The sequence below is a fragment of the Heliangelus exortis genome, chromosome 1, assembly GCF_036169615.1.
Source record: "Heliangelus exortis chromosome 1, bHelExo1.hap1, whole genome shotgun sequence".
NCBI lineage: Eukaryota > Metazoa > Chordata > Aves > Apodiformes > Trochilidae > Heliangelus > Heliangelus exortis.
Window position 1 is genome coordinate 76,185,749 of NC_092422.1, and position 17,400 is coordinate 76,203,148.

At 37.0% G+C, this 17,400-nt stretch overlaps 1 protein-coding gene across 10 annotated transcripts in view; it reads left to right on the forward strand.

Moving 5' to 3' along the window:
• Positions 1-17,400, forward strand: part of CDKL5 (cyclin dependent kinase like 5) — a 124,541-nt gene extending 107,141 nt beyond the window's left edge. For 5 of the 10 annotated variants that reach the window (XM_071749093.1, XM_071749101.1, XM_071749083.1 and 2 more), the window contains 5 exons: positions 1,640-1,763; positions 9,539-9,641; positions 13,505-13,627; positions 14,763-14,882; positions 16,156-17,400. In XM_071749093.1, coding sequence (XP_071605194.1) covers positions 1,640-1,763; positions 9,539-9,641; positions 13,505-13,627; positions 14,763-14,882; positions 16,156-16,551 — 866 coding nt within the window. In that variant the 3' untranslated portion in view covers positions 16,552-17,400. Of the gene's footprint in view, positions 1-1,639; positions 1,764-9,538; positions 9,642-9,939; positions 10,612-12,066; positions 12,232-13,504; positions 13,628-14,762; positions 14,883-16,155 lie in introns of those variants that run through there. The other 5 variants (XM_071749125.1, XM_071749116.1, XM_071749109.1 and 2 more) reach the window with 3 other exon arrangements.

The window sequence follows — 17,400 nt, forward strand, 5'->3', positions numbered from 1 at the left end:
ATTGTAATGCTAGTTTTTCATTGCATGAAAAGTATATTAATTTATGTTATTCAGACTTACTAAAGATCAGGGTTTCCTACAAGAAAAAGTGTGCACATAATCCCAGTTAAAAAAAATAATAAGACAGGGCTGGGTATGTGTATATAGATGTATGTATGTATATATGTGCATCTACACAGAGGGAGATATTGTTCTATTATGGTATGCAAAAGATGGTGATTTCTGAGCAGCTGCCTCATGGCTAAACCTAGGTAATCCTTTCAAAAAATACAAGAATGATAAGATCATTACTGTCCTGCAAGCATTAGGAGGCTTGTGGGGCTCCCCTGAACCTTAAGAAGTCCCAATCAGCTAAAATTCGATTATGAGTCACCTAATAACCTTAATTAGAGTCACAAATCTCCCTCTTATCCTTTTCAGGTTGATCAGTTGGCTGATGACCTGATTTGGACATGTTGAAATCTGCCAGTCCTTGCAAGTGTCTCATTGCAGAATTAAAACCCTTGAGCAGTATTAAATCTTGTATTGTTCTGAGGAGTACTTTTGAGTGTAAGGTTTAGTAACACATGCAAAAGAGAATCCTTAAGAATCCTCCATCCTGAATTGCTTTTATTAATCCTTAAAACACTCCTAAAATTAGTTGCGGCTTATCCTTCTTTTTCAAACATAGTGAAACACAAGTTCCAAGAATGACTTTCCATAAATCATGTGCTAAGGAAACTGTAGGTCTGGGGTTGCATTATATTATAAACTTACTATGAACTGGAGGCTTCTGCCTTAAGGAGGAAGTGTGAAACAAGGTATGTCTGTGAAAAAAATATATTTTATTTCACATACTTAATTATTGCATTGGAAAATGATACTATATTTAAATAATACATAGATAACAGCATATGCAAAATGCTATGGAAAGAAAAAGTTACAATGAGAAAAGTAAATTCATACTTATGCAATTCTTAAGTACATGTTTAATACAAAGGTTATTGTGTACTTTTGTCCTACAGATTTAACAAAAACTTATATGGTCAGTTTTTATAAATAGTGTAGTACAATGCTGCAACTAGTGTCTGATCAGTTTTTAATCCATTGCAAGCATTTCTGATGATATGCATAATTTTAATAAATTTATGCTTTAGGTATATATAACCTCTCTTCAAAACCTCTCTTGGCTTTTTGAAAAACCTGTAATACCTGATTTTGATCCTTGCATTTTTAATGAATAACCTCTTAGTTACATAAAATACCAAGTGATTTTTTTTCATACTTTTGTTTAAGGTCTAATAGAAGACAAAATGTAGTATTTTGTGTCTTCAATAATAGTAATCTAACCTTTTATTCTGTTTCCTGGTTTTAAACATCAGTTGCACTTGTGGCTTCCTACAGATAGAAATGTTCTCAAATCTAATAACAACTTACCCAAGTTCTGATGATGTCATTTCACAGCTAACATCACCTTGCAAATATCACAAAATAGCAGCTTTCCAGACTATAAAAAAGTATGCATTTTTCAGTCATACAGGAAGCTCAGCTGTGTCTTCACTTACACTTTTCTGTGAAAGAGATAGAGAGGAAGCAGAGAACTGGAAGCTGTCATTTTTGGCTGTGCTCAGTATACATTGTTTGCTGTTTCCCTGTCCAGTTCCATCTCCGCGTCCAGAGAGCACATACATAGAGAACAGTGTGTCAAACAGAGCCTCTGTGTTACCAGCAGACAGCAGCACGGTGGCAAACCACTCAAAGAGGCAAACCACCTTTGACACCTGGTGAGTTGTTATTTACACAGATGTGTAGAAAATGGCAGGAAAAAAGGGATTTTGAACAGGAGGGGGGGGGAAATCCCCTTTTATTTCAATTTTGCAATTGTCTGTGCTTGCTTAGTTACTCCCTCTGACTATACTGGCATTGTGTTGCATGTTTGCTGTCCCCTTTTAAGCAATAAGAAATACATCATTACACCATCACACAGAATGCATTAATTTTTAAATACTTTTGCCCAATCTTTCCAGATTTTTTTTCCACTATTCATCTTCCATTGAATACAATACAAAGTGCTTGTGTGCATGTAGTACAGATAGCAAGACCATAGCTTCATCTGTGGATTCCAGAAGCATGACTTGTCAAACAAATGAAAAAAATATCAAAATGCATGTTTCCGTATATAAGGTAGAACTGTGTTAGTGAAGAATATAATACTCACCCTACAATGGGGACTGCTGCTCTTTTTGCTTACACACCACAGAAGGAAATGAGTACATTCTATGGAAAAATGGACTAAGCAACAGCTTCATGGTGTATATTGATTTTAAAAGATTAAAAGCATCACATGGCTCCATTATATAACATAGAACAATTAAGTATAATTATGCTAATAGAATTACAGCATATGCGTAGCTTTGCAGGACTTAGAAGGGAATATCTTAATTTTGTTGCTCTGAGAGCTGTTCAGCTCTGAAATACTCTTAATCCTCTACTTTATTCAGTCACAATATAGCACACTGAATAAAAATAAGCAAATGGAGCTTCGAAGGATTGGTGGGAGGAATGGACTGTGTGCATTCAGCTGTGCTTCATACTACTTTTTGAAACACTGCTCTCTGAAGTGTGATAAAATAATGCTTTCTAAAGAATTGTTTCACTGGTTTGTTGACTGACCTAATGTGTTTTAATATGAACAAACTGTGAATTATCTGTTTTAAAAAAGAAGAGGGCGGAGGGGGTGGGGAAGGGAAACAACTGGTGTGTTTCAGCGTCTGTTCAGATTGTATACCCATGTCAGTAATAGAAGATGTTTACTCCAGAACCTTTGTCACCTGCTCTGATTCTCTAGAAGTCTGCTTCCTGCCCTTCAGTGGCTCCTCCTACATCCATTTTGTGGAATTTAGCTGAGGAATCCAGTCATTTATGTAAAAAGGTGGTACTTATGTTGTGATTATGTGGCTGAAGAAGGTATTTATTCCTACTGTTGAACCCTTTAGCATATTTTGTTGTTCTTCATATCTGAATCTTTCTATCTTGCATATAATATAAACCAACTGGAATGTTGTTTTGCTTTATATATAATTTGGCAATATATAGCCTTTTATTATGTGGTCGCTGCAAAGAGACATGTAATGTTATTTTAACTGAACTGAAAAAATAGCATGTTATTAGAGCTGGTTAGGAACTTTTTGACTAAGTGGTTTTTTGCTTAAAATGCCAAATAATCAAAACTAAAACTTCAAAGGAACAGACTGATATCCACAAACCTTTTATTGGAAAGATTATTCAGCACCAAGATGGAATTGCCAGTTAAAGTAGAGTTACACTCTACAAACACTCTACACAACAGATATTCTGGGGTCAGAATTATTTTTTGGAATTTGAGGAACTTGAGTGCAGGGTCCTTGTTCTTCATTATTTAAACCAGAGGCTTGGGCCAAGATCTTACATCTAACAAGTGAATGTCCTGTACCATAAGTTAGAGGTTATTTGGAGCCTATTCTCTGTTTCCCTCAATATCTTCTCTTGAAGCTATTTCATATTGTTGAAATAGTGAAAGGACCACAGAGATGCTGAATATGGCCTGGTGAATAAAGCCCTTCATTAAATCTGAGGCAGCTAAATGTAAGTCCTTGCACCAGTTAATGTACTCAGATATTTTCACAAAGTGGAACAGCTCCTTTGAGAGAAGAACCCACAGAAGAAAAAGCATTTCTTCTTATGAAATGGGAGGAATGGCAGTGCTCACAACACCAAGTTACTGCTATTTTGGCATGCATTTCTCTTTCTCATTGCTTTTCCTACTCCCTATTTTCCTGAAATGTTTCCTGCCCAGCTCTACATGTTAACTTTGTGCAAGTTGTCCTGGCAATGGTCTGATGTTGTTGCAAAATTGTTCTGTGCCATAACTGCGGCTTAATCAGATTCCTGAGTGATGTAGAGTGTGTGTTCCTCTACTTGATTTTCTGTATAGAATTCATGTAAACGGTTATGAAAATGTTGAAAGCTCTAATGGAATGTGATTCTGCTTACATCAATTTTATGATGAAGTAAATATTTGATATTTGACTGACATACGTAACTGGTACGTGACAATTCACCTCCAATTATGAGCAACATGTATTCCACCTGGACTTGCCACTACTGTAAAATACTGCTTCTCTCATACTATTGCTCTGTGTTGCCTTTCTTCTGTCAAAGATTTTGTGAATGTTTGCTGGGCTGAATTGTCACGGATGTTCCCTTGTCTTTGTGTGCATTTCTTCACTCTGTCCCTACTGTCCTGCCTCTTTAAAAATAAAGATGTTATAAACTTGACTTTTGTCATCAGGTTTTACTCTTAAATTACTAGATCACTTCTGAACTTTAGACAACTTGATTTGCAAAAAGGCAAATTTTTCATCCTTCTGGAAAATCTTTCCTTTGCCAGAACATTTCCTGTAAATGGCCTTGAACTTGCTCAATTTTTTCTTTTTGATACAAGAATAAGTGTTTTATTTTCTTTTATTTGTACAAGCTTTCTCTTGTGCTGGGCAAAATCAGTAGGTAAAGGCAAGATGCTTTACCTGTTGGACTGAGTTATCTTTTACCATCACCATAGTTTTAAATATATCTTTGGAATAAACTCCAACATGCAATATTTTATCTTACATCATGTTGGAAGTGTTTGCACTGGTTGCTTACAAGATATCTCTCAGCTTCTTAAAAGCTTTGGTTTTTAGACCTTTTATCTCCATTAAAATGCATTCATTCTATGCCAAATAGCTAGTCATAGCTTCTCTAGCATTTATCATACCTTCCTGAAAAAAATAACAAAAAAGGATTCATAATATCCAGTTTTACTTTATATGTTTGTAATATATATATAAACACATACAAACTGTCATTGAAGGAAAGTACAACAAAAAAAGATTACTGACACACCTAAGAGTATGATCTTCTATCTACCATTAATTTTCAAGACTTCAAAATAATGCAGTATTTTGTAAACATGACACATCTGGCTATAAGTTAATGTTGCTGAAGCTAGAAGATTGCCAATATCCCAGCAAGCTACTTCAAAGTGTTTTCAGCTGTGTCTGCAGTAGAACTGTTGCTCCATTGTAAATACTTTCCAGTTCATTTACAGAATTCTTCAATTTATAAAAAACACCAGGAAATTACAAATTTGTATATTTCAAGCTTAAAAATTACCCTTCTGTGTTACACTTGCTGGAGCTTTAGGAATCTACTCAGGATATCTTGAGGGTGTTCATCTTCGAATGGTACAGCTTTCCCTTTGACATTTCTTGCACAAGACTCTTGCATATGCACTGTTACCAACAGGTTTGCTGTATTGATCTTTTTGGCAACATCTGAGCCTCCCTACCAGTCTCTATTAGTGACCAGTGAGTGCCTCTACCCTTCCCTGGTCATCACTGGTTTTTTTTTCGTTTGTACTCAAAAATAAGATAATGCAGTCTAACATTATTTGCAGGGAAGCTTCCCAGAATTTGTAGTGATCAACATTCTCTCCAAAAAATAAGCCTACCAAGGTCTATGCTTTTTAAATTTACAAAACTGACCACTTCCAAATTGTTATGGTTAGTAATGGTGAATTATACAGAGTGGGCAGTGTAAAACGTGTGTGTATATTTATACATATATGTATACTTATTTGTTTTAGGGATGCCATGTTCAGGTGATCTAGTGTATTTAATGGCTTCTGGGTGATATTTTTGCACATAAGGTGCTAGATCTGGGGTTTATCCCAGTTAATAAATCCTCCTTTTCCACATGAAAAAATAAATATTTGCTGCTTGTAAACAAAGTTCAGATTTGATCTCAGACTTCTAAAGCTTTCAATGCCAGCTTTTAGACCAAGAAATTTTACTATGAACTTCAGGTAGTGGGATTGAGAGTCTAACCTGAAGTAAACCATCTATTTCAGGTGCTTTGCTAGTTTCTGGTGTTTTCTGGCCTACATTTATGGTAACTCTATAACTGCCAATGGTTTTACTTTAAGCAAAACCAAAAGCTGACTGGGACAAATAGTGTTTGTTCATTTATCCTCCAAAGAAAACCTAAGACATCTCAGTAACTGTTCCATTAGACCAAAATCCTTACTGATGTAGTTGTGGGCAGCTCAGCAAGCAGGGGTGGTATATTGGCAGTTAAAGAGGCATTCAAAGCCAGGCTGCCTGCTGAGATTAGAGCTGCTAAAAAAGAATTGAAACAAGCATGGCATACTGCCTTCCAGAAAGAGCTGTCTGCACTAGGAATCTTACCTGTGGCAGCATGAATGCAGCATGCTTCATATTTATTCCTTTCAGTTAATCTTAAAGCACATCAGCTTGCTTGCCCTGTGCATGTTTGCTGCTACGCTTCATTGTACTTATAGGAAGCTGGAAACCTTTCCTCTCCAGGGGCAATAAATGCTAATGATAATCACAGGACTTCTCTTTATACCTCTGCCTTTTCCAGATGTCTAAAGCCAGAATAACCAATGGGATTAACATTGTTTTAAGCACACAAAGATAAAATAACAAACAGCAGCAGGTTTTGCCTTTGGATTCTGCTTGAGGATGAGCTCTCTGACGGGGGGCTCTTCTCTGGGGCCAGCCTTACTTGCTTGTAAAAGAGACACATGGTGTAACAGATTCTGGTGTATCTGCTTCCAAGAGCTGAAGCTTTATGCAAAAGACCAAGACACTTGCAGTTATATTGTAAGAGTTCAGTGTTGAGTAACTATACCATTCTGATTTTTTTTTTTCCTGATAATCCTATTTTTTCCCTGTACTGTCCATTGTCTGAAAATAATCTTTTGGGATTCCTAAAATATCCCAGTGTTCCATAGCATCGATTAAAATGTTCTGCTCTATTTTTACTGAGTACAAAATCCTGGTGTTGATGCTTCCTGCCATAATGCTATATATGTTCACCCTCTTCACATAATGAGCATGTGTTTTGAAGCAGTTGCTTTTCAAGGTCAATGCTTTTTCAGACAACTGTAACTGCAATATGAGTCACAAGAGGTAATGACATAAAGCCAGTAGGGTTAAAACCACTGTTTTTTGGTTAAGCAGCAATTGAAAATGAGCAGAGTTCTCAGCCCCTTATGTTCCTCCTCTTTATGACTAGATTGACCAGACAGAGAGGATGAGCAGAGAGGAGAGAAGTTGAGTTCTGCACCAGCTCATCTGCTGTAGGGAGCAGTTTTCCCATCCAGGTTCAGTGGACTGAAAAAAAGAATTTACACATGAGTGAATCTCTGCCTAAAAGTCTGGCAAAGCGTATCCCAAGCATTATTCCAAAGGTCAAGTTCACCATTAAGAACACAGCACCTCCATTCTGGAATAGACTTTGGAACAGAAAAGCTGTAGCTAGACACTGAAAAAAAATTTAAGCACAATGAAGAGTAGCTACGCAGGGACTTCTTATGATTTGGCAGTGGTTCCTCAGCAGGCAAAACTGTATTTGGGATGGTAATTTGTACTGGGGCTGTGGTTTGGGGTTTGTTTGCAGAGGTATGGAATGCACAGTGGTTCCTTTGGGGAAAGACAGGGATGTGTCAGAATACAGGAATGCTTAGCAATCTAGTATATTATAAATAGGTGTTATAAATCAATAATTGTAACCAACTAGAGATTTTATTCTATAGCATAGTAATTTTCACATTAAATCTATGTTGTTGTGCACATGAATGTGTTTCCAGGATCTAGATGTAAGTTCCAAAAATCTAAATTAAGACAATTTCCATCATTCTCTCTGCTTATAAATCTATCTTCTAAACCCGTTCTCTTACTCAGCAATTGCACTTTATTACAGCATTTGAACACTGCATGCAGTTCTACTTACAACCCTGTAGTGTTTCAATATTGAGGTGGGTTTTGTGTAGAAATTGAGGAACTGATGAAGCTACTTATCAGGGTGAAGATACTCATCAATAAAGAGTGATTCCTACCCCAATTATGTGTTTCACATTTGCTGTGAAAAAAATTTTAGTTTGGCATGTAGTAGCAGCTGAATCACCAGCTGATAGCATAGCATTTAAAGCCAGAATTAGAAGCCAAAGATAACTATAGCAGACAGCAAAGTGTTGCTACATTGCAGTTACTCCAAGAAAAGCTTCTCTTATTTGTCATCCAGAGCCCTTAAAACTGTGGCTTTGCTTTACTTTTTTCATCAAGACAATGGAATAATTTCATATTTGGTTTTGTACAGCTTAAGACTGAAAAAGGACTTTTAAATAATCAAGTATGATTTTTTGTATGTCACTTGCCATTTACTGTCATCCATTCTGAGGGATCCAGGCCCAGTAACATACCTGACTTACATGTGTCTTCAAGAAGAGCCCATGGTCCTGATTTGAAATGCCAAAAATTGAAAATCCACTTATTTGATGAAGGAGTTTTTTTGGCTGTTAATGATTTCCATTGTTAAAAACAGAGCCTTATTTCTAATATGACTTCTCTGGCTTCACTGCCCACCTTCTTTTTTCTTGTTTTGTCTTTGCCCTTTACTTTAAAGACCCTCCTAGTACCCTGTAATTTATTCCTGGATAAGTACTTGATTTCCACAGTCACGGACACTAAATGTTTGCACGAGTTTGGCTGTTTTTTAACATACTGAAGAGACTGAAATCTCCAGTTCTTTTAATGTAGACCATTCTTTCTATCTCTGAAATGCTTTCTGTGACACTTCCTTGAATCATTTCCGATTTTCAAATTGTTCTAAAGGGCACAAGAACTGCATTCAGTTATGACTCACAAAAGTCCTATGTAAGCAATCTTTTTTACCCCTTTTCAATACTTTACATACACATTTTACTGCCTAACCCTAAAGTAATGTTATTTATCAGCTGTAGTTGATTCAGCTCTTCAGGCTGGGTAAAAGGTAGAAATTCAGACTTCAGGCAAGTCACCTCTTCCACTTTGGGGTCATTTTTGCCAGCACTATCTCATATAACAAACTAACTGAAGTTTTTAAGCTGAAATGGACAACAGTAGATCCCCAGGTTCCCAGTGCTAAATTTGGATCCATGTCAGCAAAGGTCAGGAAGTTGGATTGAAATTGGTCCTCTCTGGCAACTCCTGGCTCTCCAGCAAGCAGTGGATAAACTGGACTTGTGCTTTTATACTGTATCACCATTTGTATGTTCTCTCAGATAGGTTTTTTCGTTTTTCTAAAAGACCTTGTTTGTGATATTTTGGCTTGAATATTAAATTCTGGCTTAAAAACAAAATTTAAAAAATCCCCCCAAAACAACAACAAAGAAGACATGCATGCTTTTTCTTTCCCTAAATAACTATAACTATTCACTGGTCTGAGCTTAAACATTTTACCTTAACTCTGTATCCTCCTATCCCATTTAATAAGACTACTACCAGGTATTTACATAGTAACCCTTGAGCCATTGAATACTAGAATATTAAGATTTTTTTTTTTTTTTTTTTTTTTTTTTTTTTTTTTTTTGCTTTAATCAATAATTTGAATTCTTTGAAACAAGTTTTCCTGATTACACAGAATCTATATACTATCAAAATAAAATCTCTCTTACAATAACCTATTTCATGTTTAGGAAAAGTCCTGAAAACCTTAACAGTCACTCAGAACAGCTCAAGGAGAAAGAAAAGCAAGGTTTTTTCAGGGCAATAAAAAAGAAAAAGAAGAAACCTCAAACCGTAAGTATACAGAATTTCTAAAAAAAAATACATCTATCAGTTTTTAAGTATACCATTTTAATATGCTAAATTCTTGTGTTGTATTTTATTATTTGTCATCACATCTGCATGTATCTATTTGTTCTTTTCTCTCTTCACTATATGAAAGTCAGAATCTTCCCCTGTTTAGGGTTTATTTATCTGCCTTTCCATACATTCCTTCTACTGCTTGTGTGCATCTTTGTTTTCATTCAGAGCCTTTGAGACCCAGTTTTGATAAAAGTTTTTAAGCTGACTGTTGCAGCAAATTGTTTTGCAGGTCATGGTGATACCATTCCAAGAATAACAAATGCATTACTGTGTGTCCCCAGAGCTTGAGTAATTTCAGGTACCTATTAGGAGGAGATCAGACTGTTAAAAATGAGAATTCTTTCCGTTCTTTTTATGGCAGTGTCTTGATAACAGCCTCCATCCTCTTACTGCACCCTGTAGCAAGAATGAGGGTGATGTGTCTTAACCATTCTTAACATTACATGTTTAGTTGGGGGAAAGGACTGTGGTTCTTGTTGTTTGGTTTCAGCCTTCAGTGCCTTTTATACATTATTAGATTTTCCTCCAGTTTTTGGGAGAGAGAAATAGCTTTCTTTTATCAAAGAGAAGTGTTATATTACTATTTCCCAAAGCTTTATAATGAAAATCTCCCTAATAGCTGAAATAACCTAAACATAATCTCACCTTTTACTCAGGTGACAGTTCTTGAAACAGTATTTAGATTTCGTTTATAAAAAACTTGTTTTATGAAATTGAAAACTGCAGATAATTTATGTTAAAATATGATTGGTAAAAGTGTCATCTTGCAGTTTTCAAGTGTGCCGACAGGAGCAGAACTTCTGAATATTTCAGTGTTTTTTTAATTAGTGTAGCTGTATGTTACTAAATTTTACATGAAAACTTGTTTTATTTATAAATATTTGTCCTTATTTGTTACCTGTTCTTTTCTGTGTACTTCGTGGTTACATTTCATTTTATTGAGTAATGAGATCTGGATAGTAAAAGTTCTACCTGACATTTCATTTTTTTTTGAAGATGGGCTTTTCACTAAAGTGAGACTTTACTGTTAACCTGTTAGTAACAGTAATTTTTTATTTGAATTGATGCTGTGTCAGATGCTCTTAGTATACAAATAAGAGGATAAATTCCACACCTGATCTGGAATTTGAAAATCCAACTGTGTTTTATCTAGCAGAGGGATCATCATCTCCAGCAGCAGTCCATGCCCTGCTTTTCAGAGGACCTTGTTTTAATTCCCACATTGTAGGTTTGGTTTTGTTAAGAACTTGATGCCACTCAAAATCAAGTTGCAGTGTTTCTGTAAGTGTAACTGCAGTTACAGTTCTGAAGATTTTCAGGATAGAATAAATCCCACTTATTCCTTGTAGTTCAGTTGGCTTCAGAAGAACTTAATGGTGCCACAAAGCAAAGCAGAGTAAATAAAATACCTGCTGTCATAAGAGTTTGGGTGGCATGACTCTGGGTGTTGCTGGAGGGCTGATATGTTGAAAATTGGGAGGGAGGAGTGATCTGGGAGGGGATTGGGGATTTTTTTTTTTTTTAAGTCTCCTAGAACAGTATGGGACATGTGCATGTGTCTACTAACTAGCACTCAAAAATCCTGAGTGAGTTTTAGAGCTGTGATATCTACTCCTCCTTCTGAGCTTGTTCATTCATATGCCTATAGCCCATTCAAATGCAATCATTTACATTAAACAACTGAACAAAATACCTACTTTACAACTCTGGGATTATTTGATACCATATACATAATCCATACTTGTTTCTTCTCTGTTTTAAGGAGAAGGATAGAGGAGGAGGGTGTAGAGAGAGGTTTACGTAAGGGAAAAATGTGTTAGCTATCTAGAGCTTGTATCTCACAGGAAGATTAATAAATTTATGAAATGAGACAGTGATAAACTCTTGCGTCCTCAGCTAGAAATTTGCTGGCATCAGCTTGATCTTTGGACCCAGCCAGAGACTGAAAAACCTCTTCTCATTTTTACTTAGAGCTGTTTAACAGGACAGTGTCAGGAGACACTGTACCCATTGATGTGTACAAGTGTCTCATTCAGAACTTCATTGTTCTTCATTGTCTCTTAGTTGGGGATATCTACCTAATAAACATTGGGATGTTCATGAGGTTTTTCCAGCACAAATAAAAATTACCTTCAGTTATTATTATATTCAGTTATTACCTTTAGTTCAGCACCAAGTTTGACTTCAGTGGTAAAAACTGTTATCAGCACTGTAATATTAGTTCTTCAAGTACGTGAATAATGTTTTCTGCTAAAAGTCTGACAAATAGTTTATAACTAGCCAAGTTTTTTTCTGAGGCTTGTAATTCTTAGAGAGTCCTGGAAGTGTGAAATTCCCCTTATTTACTTTGACACAGGCTTTCTGGAGTGAATAACAAACTAGACTCAGGATCATCACAGAGAAGCACATCATAGTTAGCTACTATTTTTTCAGACCTTTGGCAAGTCTCATTTTGCTGATGATCATCATGAGAGTCATACAAGATACCTGAAAATGGATTGGAGACCTCTCCTTAATAATGTCATTCTCAGAATCAGATCCCAATTCCTTACACTTTCTCCTGCAGAGCTGTTCACACTAATCATTCTCTCCAGACTTCAGGTGCAGCTCCTCATGGGATAGTAATTGTCATTGCCTGCTATGGGAATTCCTAGCAATATTTCTTTGCAGAGCTATTCTTACCCATTCTCGTTTTCATCCTGTTTGGAGTATTTTAGTAGTGTAGCAAAAGGTTTTTCTGTCATCTGCCACCAAACAATTTGATATCCACGAGGGTTGTGCACAGACTCAATAGGCACTACCTTCAGAGAAGCCCGAGTTTTGCAAATTTTGGTCCATATTGCAAGTTATGGGTCTGAAGAAACTATCTGCTTTGGAAAAAACAGTTGCAGGTGAGCATTTCTCCTAGCAATGCTTTGATTGCTTTTTAATTTACTGAACTTGAAACAGGAAATTTTTCTGACCATAAAGTTCCTAAACAAGCTATGCTAAGTAATGGCTCTGTCTTTCATTATGGAACCTAAAAGCTGAGATAGTCGTTTGAAAACCCTCACTTTTTGCACTTCACCCATTGTTCTCTTCAGTCATATTGTATTACAACGCTTACCTGAACAGGTGATTAATAGTCCCATTAATAATTTTAATTCTTGATAGTTCTGTTTTTGGTTTTTGAACCTTTGGTATTCTCTTTGATTGTATTACAGAAATTAAAATAAAACAGCCATTGCCCTTGCACTTACACATGAAGTTGTTAAGGGTGTATTTTTGTCAGAACTGAAATAATTCATCTTGAAGCCCTAGCTCTTTTTACAAATTAAAAATAGAATACTTTATTTCTTCAAGAGGTAGCTATCAGCTGCTCATTCTGAAACCAATTTCTATTAGTGTATTTTTGATACTTTATTTATATAAAAATAAGAAATGTCATACTGCTTCTGGTCATTATTGTAAGTAGCAAATGGTTGCCAGAATTATAGGATTTGATCCAAAGCTCAATAAAGTCAACAGGACCTACCAGCTGTTTCTGAAAGGTTTTGAAACACTGCATTCCTAAGGAACATGGATATAAGAATAGGCTTACTGATCTCTTTTTACATGCTTTTTATTCATTGAGTTTCTTGCTTTTGTTCCATATGCTTTTTTTCATTCAATAACTATTGTATTTTCCCAAAGCAAATTATAGGATTGATACCATTTATAGTCAGAATTAAAAAAGAAAAAGAAAAGGACTATATTAAGGACAGATCTCGTTGATCAAAATACTATGCATTTAGCTTTTGTATCTTATATTGCAGACAGACTCAACCAGCGGGGAGAATCCAAGCATCAAGAAATCCCTCTTCCCTCTTTTTAATTCAAAGAATAATTTAAAGCATAGCTCTTCTTTGAAAAAGCTTCCTGTAGTCACTCTACCCATGGTATTAATTTTTAAGTATAGTACCACTGTAAAAAGCTCCAGTAAACTTGTTTTACTGACTACAGCAGCATGTGTTGTATTTTCATGGGATCTCATTCTCTTCATGCCAGTTAAGCACCTTGGGCCAGTTCGATAAATTTAAGTAAAATTGGCAGTTGAAATAGGTTTTGGCTAAATTTTTTTTTATTATTATTTGATGTACTGAAAATGTTACTTATATAATTCCAGAGAGAATGAACCCTGGGACAAAGACTAAAGGAGAAAAACAGTTGTGAAATTGTGTATGTTTAACAGTAAACTGTCTCATTCTGTTTTAATCAGGAAAAAAATTAACCTGGTCTGTTTTAAAGTAATATTGGAAATAGATTTTTTAAAATCCAACTGTGCCTTTATAAATTAAATAAATATTAACAGCACATTAGCTGAAAAATAAATATTAGCTCATGTCTCTTCTGTATTTTTGTTTGTCCTGATTGTTCCTGATAAAAAATTGTTTGCATTTGTTACTCGGTTTAATTGCCAGGCCAGTGTTAAACCGTGACAGATTACAAATAGGTTGAATTTTAGCTGTCCTTTTTTGCTTCTAAATCTTGAAATGAGATCAAACTCATATGTTTTAATTTATCCTTCTGCCATATATTTTGTTGGATTTTCAGTTTGTTTTGGAAGAGTGGGGAATTTCTTAATTTTTTGGGATATTTGTGGAGGAGGATGCTCTTGATTTTGTGATGGCAAAATGAGCCAGCCATCTGTTTAGTGAGATTTTGGTCTGCTTCACTCAGGAACAAATTTATAGAACTGATCCACGGTCTTAACTGTAATACGGAATGCTTTTTAAGTGAAGATGAGGCTCAATAATTTATTTTATTGATTTTTGAGGCCTTGTTTAACTGCTCTCTCTTACAGCAAATAACACTAACAGCATGCGAATGATTTAAGGGTTAAGGGTATATATATATCAAATATGCATGATATTCACAGCCACTTGCTCTTACTATGGGGAAAAGCATTGAAAGGTCATTGCAATTCTATTGCAGTAATGGGCTTCACTTGCATTCTGTGATTAACTGGGGGAAATAATTTACAGCTGTTCCTCAGAATATATTAGGAAACCAGTTTTTAATATTTTGTTGCAGGTGCCTAGCAGTGATGGTCAGGATCTGTTGGCATTACAGAAAGCCATTCATTCTACTAATCACCAGAGCAGTAGGCAGAAAGATTGGCATCCTGAGAAGATGACAGAAATACAGCCTCATGTAAGTGGCATTATCAGTTCCCTGTATTATAACATCAGTGAGGTACCTTGTCAGCTTTTTCTCCGGTGAATAGAAAAATTGCATTTGACACTGTTTCCCAACCACCTCATTCCCCTCCTGTTGAATGTGAAAAATCAGGTGCCTGCAGTCCTGCATAAATCTTTGAAAATCTAGACATGAATGACAAAGAAGAGAGACTAAATGTCCCTGCATCAGTCTCTGAGCCTTTCAAAATTTTGGTAATGTTTTTGCATCAGAGGCAAGCAGTGTTGCAGTGCATGTCTGTGGTAGCTATACTGGGCTGTAGAAAAAAAAAAGTTAGCTCTGCAAAGAATGGTGCATCCTGAAGCCACCCTGCTACTTGGCACAGTTGGATGCTTGATTGGGTCATCAAAGCATCCTGACCACCTTACCATGCAGCTTTGCCCCAGCTGGCACAGACTGTGGTTTAAGCAGGCTGTGTCATTGGAGCATAGCACTACCCTAATGCAGCTTTATTTTCTCCAGTTCTAAAACCAGCTGGAGGGGCAGGATTTGGGAAGAAGTTTCAGTGCCATGCTCTGTTGCTGTTACAACTGTGAAAGCTGAAGAAGAGGGTTCATTCTAGTGTTTGAAGAAGGAAGTTATTCTATGAGCTGTAGAATTTAATGAGGCTGTTTTCGTACTGCCTCCCTTGTGTGCTCAGGCTTCCCCAGGCTCTTGCTGCCCATTTCAGTAACCCCATGTCTCCCATTTTCTTTCAATATGCTCACCAGTTAGGGAAGCTGTGAGGGATTAGAACAGTTTGTCACTCATCTGATGGCAAACAAAATACCCAGCTTCTGAGTTCTGCCAGCCTTTATTTCAGTGCAGAAATCTCCAGACTCTCTCCAGCCCCTAATTGATGTTCACCAAATGCATTTCGGATATCTGTGCTTCATAAAATGTGGCTGTTTCTAAAATTAGTAGCAGGAGTAGTGACAGATAAACAGCTAATGCAGTTGTCTATGCCTTTGTTTTCGTGGGAAAGAAGGTTAAAATAATTGGTGAGAACTATTATTTTTTCTTCAGATGTAGAAAAGGGTCCATCTTTTGGGGTAGCTAATAGATGGAATCACAATGAGAAGACATTTTCTCAGTTGTGTGGAATGAAATATTCCAGATGAATACAAATTAAAAGGGAAGAAAAGCTGTGAAGGCCAAGATGTTGAGTTTAGGTTGTGTCAGGTTTGGTAGAGGGGAATCCGATACGCTGGAGAACAGGAGGTCAGGTGCTTTTCCCCGTGTCTTTCAGAGCCAGCCATTAAAATCTCTCCGAAAGCTCTTACACCTCTCCTCTTCCAATCACCCTGTCCCTGCGGAGCCTCGCTTCCAGCCCTTGCCAAGCCAGCCAGCCAAAGCTGCTTTCTCTGAAGTGCGGATTCACCCCATGAGCCAAAGCTCTGGTGGCGGCGGCGGGGGCGGCGGCAACGTGAGGGCAGAGCCTCAGCCGAAGGGCCGCGCGTCCCTGCAGATCCCCAGCCCGCTGGAACCCACCTGGCACGTCTCCCCGGTGAACCGGAGTGCCAGCGATGGGCCCCCCTACTCGGAGCAGCTGCCTGCCAAGAGCGGACAGAACGGGCACACCTACAACCGGGCCAACCGGGCCCGAATGCCCAATCTGAATGACCTGAAGGAGACGGCCTTGTAATGGCGCTGGGGAGCCCAGGCGGGATCCGGCGGAGATCGGCGCAGGGGAGTGGTGGTGGTGGTGGTGATGATGGTGGTGTTGGTAAGACTGCATATTGAGCTTTATGGAGGTGTGCAATACGTAGGTGTGGAGCTGTGCTGATTGGCACCACAGCGAGAGTCAGGGATGATGCAGAGGACAGAGGTGACTCCTGGGTGACCCCACATCAGAAATGTCAGTGGGTGCCCCTCAGGCAGAGGGTGTGGGTCAGGGAGGAGAATGAATTGTTTTTTCCTCTTCTTTACATTCCAGCTTAGTGCACATCTCTGTCTGAAAGCTGGGAGACTTCTGGTATGTGTTGGCACTTTTAAGGGTGAAAACATTCGTGTCTAGACCTACGCCCTTACTACGTTTTTTTGCTGCCTAGTTAAAACAGTGGGGTTTATGTGATAAAAGTGTATCCCCGTTAAGGGTTTAAAGTTAAATTGTATGTCTTAAATTTGTTTTTTAAACTTCCATATTTGATAGGATTTGTAATATTTATTTATGATGACCTAATATCGTACTGTTATAATCATATCTTTTATGTTATAATGTAAAGTTATTTTGAGCTGTTTGAAACATTGTGAAGCAGTGCAACAGCCACAGTAGTTTCTATAAAAGACTAACAGTAACATTTATATATTGCATCAGGAGTATTTTATTCTATATATAAATATATATACAAACGGAAAATAACTGTCTGTTTTTTAAATATACTCATTTAAAAGAAAAGTATTGTTATGACACTATCTGCCATATTTTTATACATTTGTGATATAAAGTGCAGTATTATACTTCTAATAAAAGGAACTTGAATGTGGAAATAAA